General features: G+C 26.7%; 1 protein-coding gene across 1 annotated transcript; it reads right to left on the bottom strand.

The window, feature by feature from the left end:
• Window positions 1-593: 593 nt before the first annotated feature.
• On the bottom strand, window positions 594-3,243 carry LOC119667397 (protein zer-1 homolog). Its single transcript, XM_038076687.1, has 2 exons — window positions 3,029-3,243; window positions 594-947 (listed from the first exon to the last, which is right to left on the bottom strand). Exons 1-2 carry the CDS (start codon window positions 3,029-3,031, stop codon window positions 594-596), a joined length of 357 nt encoding a protein of 118 aa, XP_037932615.1. The 5' UTR covers window positions 3,032-3,243.
• Window positions 3,244-6,390: the final 3,147 nt, after the last annotated feature.

Below are 6,390 nucleotides of genomic sequence, written 5' to 3' on the forward strand. Positions count from 1 at the left end.
TTATATTATTAATTGTTTATTATTTTATTTTATAAATTTTTTTTATCTACACATAATTTTATTCATTGATACTTTATCTAAACACCACCTTTCCTAACAGTTTCTTAATAATAAATAATTTCCAACATTTCTAATAAATCATTAAGAAAATATAAAAAAATAATGTTAAACTTTTTCAATTATTGCATATATTCAACTATAGCCGTTAAAAACATGTGATCCGATAATTATTAAACTTATTAAAGCAAAAACTTAAAATTGATTAATAATATCAAACAGATCATTCATCTCAGCACAAAGACTTCAATCACATCAAATAAAACGCGATAAAGCCTATATAATAGTACTTGTATATATTAAAAAATTATTTATATATATATAAATATATACGTATATATGTATGTATATGAAAGCTGTTATCAATAAAACAAATGAACTATTAAAAATAAACAAACTATTCTGTTTTTGCTATACCATTATAATATTGTATATACATACTAATAAATATAAATGCTTAAATACTTAAGATCAGTGAAACTGCTACAATCATTGTAACAACTATATATTTAATATTTATACATATACATAATAATTTAACAATATTTACCTTTGCTGGTTATAGTGCTATTACGTAGGTTGACCATTTGTAAAGATGTGCGGTTGGGATCTTCAAATAAATGAACAAGGCTGTCATCAATATGTCGATTAAAACGTTGATAAGCATCAAGTAAACGATCGCATATATCATTTGGTATAACAATGTCATCGTAGAGTCTGCGCACTTGATCTTTCTCAGAGCGATAACTAATTACATCTAAATATTTGCATATATATTTATAGACGATTTCTTGCAATGTTAAGGGATCCTCATCAAGAATACCATTCGCCTTTAAACGAACTTTCCCGCTCATCTCGAGGAATATTTCAATTTTGTTCTTGGGCTCTTTCTGAAATTTTAATTAAAAGTTATAATTATGGTATATAATTTAATTAAAAATATATTATATATTATAATAATATTGTATTCATATTATATATTACATATTATTTAGTTGATTAAAATTTGTACAAAAAGTTGTTTAAAGCTGATCGATCATAAGTAAAAATTGGTTAACTTCCTATTTTCATCGTTTATATGTTGGATCATAAGGACCAACTGCTTTCATATCCGACTTTTTATCATTCAATGAACTTTATGAAACTACAATTCAGTTGGTCTTTATGTAATTGTAATTATATGTAATTACGAATATATGTGTCTACAAAAGAATCTAAGGAATAACATAGATGATACTCATATAGTTACAAAAAGTCTTCCAGATATAGATACACATTTTTTAAATGTACAGCTATATTCCTTTTAAGGTAATTAGAGTATATTATATGTATTTGATAGGAATAATATGTCAATACTATATATTGCTTGAATTAATAAAACAAAACTTAAGCATTGGGTAAATCCAAATACATTATTTATAAACTATATAAGAAAATTGAAAGAAGATAATTCTTCGCGGTTTGTCTGCAGTTCTTATTCACTGTATATATCTTTGAACGAATAATTTACATGTATAAAATAATAGTACCGTGTGCTAATAATAAAAATAAATCATTATATTAAATATGCAATTCTTATTCACTGGGCTTGGAATGGTATATATTGTAATGAGTCGCATATGGTTTGAGATCAATAGTGACGCATATAGTATATATCAAAATAGTGAATATTTTATATAAATCATTATAATCAATATAAACCATGATTGTATTTATAGTCCTTATTTAAGACTTGAGCTGGTATAGATCTTGGTATAGTAAATACATATCTTTAAACAAATAACGTTAGATTGTAAATCAATATTGAATCTGAAGTCATACTAAAGATAACATTTGTTGATATGTCTATAGTCTTTATTCATTGATTTACTAATTATACTTTTTTTCACAAACGAGTTTCAATTCTGGAGCTATAATAAACAGTCGTAATAGTATATGTAAGTTTTGGTGTTGTGTCTGAAATAGCAATTGTATATAGCGTACAATGAATGAGTAACGTAAAGTTTAAGTTCAATAATGACACGTAGTAATTTTATAAATCATGGTTGGTTGGTGTCTCTTCCTGTGTCTCTGTCTAGGACTGCAGACAAGGCGACTTCAATGTCTTGGGGTTTTACTGTCTTAAAATAGAGATAACTAAAGCATCGGATCTCTTCAACTTCATCTGGAAAACCAAATGGTTTAATAAGGATAACAAAGGTAATACATGCCTCCGAGTGTAAATGCTGCCAGCACGCCAATAATACCAATATCTGAACCTAACCTAACCTTGGTTGATAGTGACACAGTGATAATGATGATGTGTTCATAATTTCTTATTCACTAAGGTTGCAATGGAGTATATCTTTCCATGATTAGCGCACGGTTGTATTTCGATAATAAAGTGTAGTAATAATTAAGATAGATCATATTGATGTAGCCTATACTTTTAGTCATTGACTTAACAATTCTATATGTGTTTAAAAAAATGGTATATGACTGTAGATTGATAGTAACGCATATGTATAATAATTATAATCTCGGTGGTGTATCTGTAGTGATGTAGTGATTTGATAAGACAATAGTACACTCTATGTGGATAGAAACGTGTTGTAACAAATCACTGATAAATATCAATAAAATTCAGTGTCATAATGATTCATATTAGTTTTTAAAAGTGGGATTATGACTGCTTTAAAAAGTCATTCGTTTATTCATGTAATCACTAACTGCAAAATATTTACTCGATGCCACATAGTTTTTGTTATTTTCAATATTTTATATTTATATAGTATTAGTATAAAATTATAATCTTTTGTCATAAGAATATCTTTATATTAGACAGATTTTTATAAAGTGTTATTATAGTCTCCTATTAACGGAATATATTTATATTATATAGCTTTTTGCAGAGTATTCTTATAGTCTTTATAGAGGTATTGTTATGGTCCATAGTTAACTGAATCTGAAGTTAAGGTATAACATAATTTACCATTTTTTTATCATTTGTTAATAACACTTCTATTAATTTAGTCTTCTTCCAAATCTTCTCTATAGTATAGAATCCAATGGAACAAATATAAATGTTAACAGAAAATTAATCGAAAACAAAAAGAAATTAATTCCGCAGCGCGTGGCAATTTTCAAATCATCTAAATTACGTCATTAAAAACAGAACTGTAAATAAAATTTATTATTTATTTTTTATTTTACGAAATCCACTATGCTTTGAATAGAAAAACTGTATCAATTTTAAATTTTAAATTAAAATTAAATATAAATGATTTTTAACAAAATGTTAACGTGTTTCGAACACAATTGTTTTAAACTCATATATATTAAATTTTAATATAAAAAAATGCTGTATATATCACAAATTAGGTCAAAGCATATTTTTTAAAGGAATTATCTGTGCTCCACTTGAAAAGTTTGCGTAGACCTCAAACAAAACTTAACCTTTGTTGACACACCTACGAGCACTCCACCTCAAACGTTTATTTCCATGAGGAAATGCAATTAATTCACTTTTATTTATGCAATTAGTCAATAAGTTGTTCATAATTTATAATTGCAAGCGCAAAATGTTTGCAAACAAAATAATTTACATAAATGCATAAAGGGAAGTAGAGCAAAAAGCACTACTAAGCACCAAGAAAAGCAAAAAGCAGTGTGCGCTTGCAATCGTTTGGACAGTTGAAAACTTGCTTCAGCAATCAAGGCAAGGCCAACAACTTAGCAAAATATTATACATGTTTGTTCGATTTATAGTTTATTAATTATTACTGCAACAGTAAACAACTTTTACTTGTAGAGAGAATGTATATCCTTTTATTGTTATTTCAATTATAACTCACTTTATCCCAGCAGAAGTGTTACTCCTACAGCGTAGCTGTATTTCTTTTACTGAAATTGTCAAATATTCAATATTGTTTATTTTTCTGTTTATAAACAAATTATAGAATTTTTTAATTTTATCCTTATTTGCTCAACGTTTTTGTTTTCCAGCAACTTTTTTTTTCACAATCGAGTTAATAATTCACAGCAAAAAATACGCTTATAAATACTTTTATATAGCAAATTTTTTATATATTTATTTTTTTATAATGTTTTCATTTGTTTGGCGTTCAATAATTCTTTCAACTATTATGAAATATTGTTTATTTATTACGATTTTCAAACAAATAAAAAAACTTATCAAGTAATGGGTGAAATTTTTGTTGCCCATTCTCTACTGTTCCGTTTCATTGTTGACATTTTCTCTATCATATGGTTGAAGAGGTATGTTCAGTGTTAGAAAATTTATATAAATCGATTGCTGTGGAATTTAATTATCAGTTGAGTTTTTATCAATTTAGGACGTGAGCGAGTTAGGCTAAGTTGGGTTCTAAATGAGGGAAATTCTAAGTTGTGCCGATAATGTAGTGATGTGTCGATAGCTGTTGATAAGTGGCTAAATGTGTGCAGTGCAAAAAATCCCAAAAAAACGCACATTTGGTTTAGCATCAACTTAGGACGTGTGCGAGTTAGGCTAAGTTGATGCTAAACCAAATGGGAGATTTTTTGGGATTTTTTGCACTACACATTTTGCCATTTATCAACACGTATCGACACATCAATACATTATCGACACAACTTAGAATTACCCTCATTTAGAACGCAACTTAGCCTAACTCGCACACGACCTTAGCCTAACTCGCACACATCCTTAGCCTAACTCGCACACGTCCTTAAAGTTGGCAAAAAAATTTCCATAAAACTTTATATGAAAAAAATATCTACAGTATGAAAATTCTTTAAAAATTTGTGTTTTTATATTGAGTTTTTTCTCAATTCTTCGTAAAATATTTTATTAGTCATTTTCTATATTATGAATCATTTTAAAAAATAACAAAATTACAAATATGTTCAAGTGTTAAATAATTTTTATCAAACACCTGCAACGTATGTTATACTATATTATAATATTCATTAATACAAAAAGCTTTTGTGCCTTTTAACTTAAACGTATAACACATATTCATTTGTGTCATATAAGGAGTTTTACTTATTACAGCCGCTAATGATGATCATTTATCATACAAATTTCTTTCATATATATGAAATCATTATAAAAAAATCAACTGATTTAAACCGAAAAATAATATTCCGACAAGAGAAATGAATAAAATTAAAAATATTTGTCATATGTTTTATATATAGAATGTTAGCAAACAATCTATTACACATGCATAAATCAACTTATATCAATGGAAATGACCAAATCTTAATTTCATTAACATAAGTGGTGTGAGCTGCAGTGGCAACATGATATAAGTCATAGCACATTCACACTGTTTCATTTAATCACTTGCTCATTTATATTAATGAGTGAACGTTCACTTTATAATGAGCTCATTTATGCAACTGATAGAACTTTTATAAACTTCACTTAATATAACATCACACAAAAAAATTAAATATATAACTGACATATTAAATCAATTTATATACTTTTTTTATATCAATTCCATATTCAATTAATAAAAACAAATATTTTATTAAATGCTTACTTTCTCAGTGGCTTTATTTACAGCTCAGCTGATGTTTGTTTACACTTTACATATATAATTTATGACACATATTTCAAACTTTCGTCATTTCTCTTTTGCGGAATTTATTTTTAAATATTACATTCGACATTTTTCGGCTCAAAAGAGCTAATTTATTGATAATGAACTCATTTATATGAAAGCACTTGTTAAACGTTTACAAGTTTAGCATGCTAAATCAAAATAGTGAAAATACCTATGCTTTTAATAATGATCAGGTTTTGCACCATAGCCGAAAGCAAATCTGGAGAAATTATGCTAAAAGAATCATAAAACGAAACAAGAAGCTGGAGATACTAGTCGATGCTAGTAACTGGATGCACTTCATTGAAGTATAGTGAAAAATATTTAGGAGATTTATCGCTCATAGTTAATACTACAAAAGAAAGTATTGTGCTAGTGGGTTGTAAGTAGAGTGAAATATCATATAGCAGTGTGAAATACCGCCGGACGAATATTTCACAAATGATTTTAAACCATAAGAGATGAACGTAGATGAGAAGGAGTAAGACTCTTTGCTAATAGAAAATAAATTTAACCTTAGGGTCAAACTTTTATAACTCTAAATTAAGCATAACAAGTTATCTTTCTACTATTCAATTATTCGAGTTTAGCAATTATTCGAGTTTTCTTCTATAGTTCTTGGCAAACATAAAAATAAACCATTTTAAGTTTTTTTTTTGTTTTAAACTTTATTTGCTTTTATTTTTTAAATTGATAAATAAACTATATTATATATATTATAATATATTATTAAATATATTAT

The sequence above is a fragment of the Teleopsis dalmanni genome, chromosome 1 (genome assembly GCF_002237135.1).
Source record: "Teleopsis dalmanni isolate 2A chromosome 1, ASM223713v2, whole genome shotgun sequence".
Classification (NCBI taxonomy): Eukaryota; Metazoa; Arthropoda; class Insecta; order Diptera; family Diopsidae; genus Teleopsis; species Teleopsis dalmanni.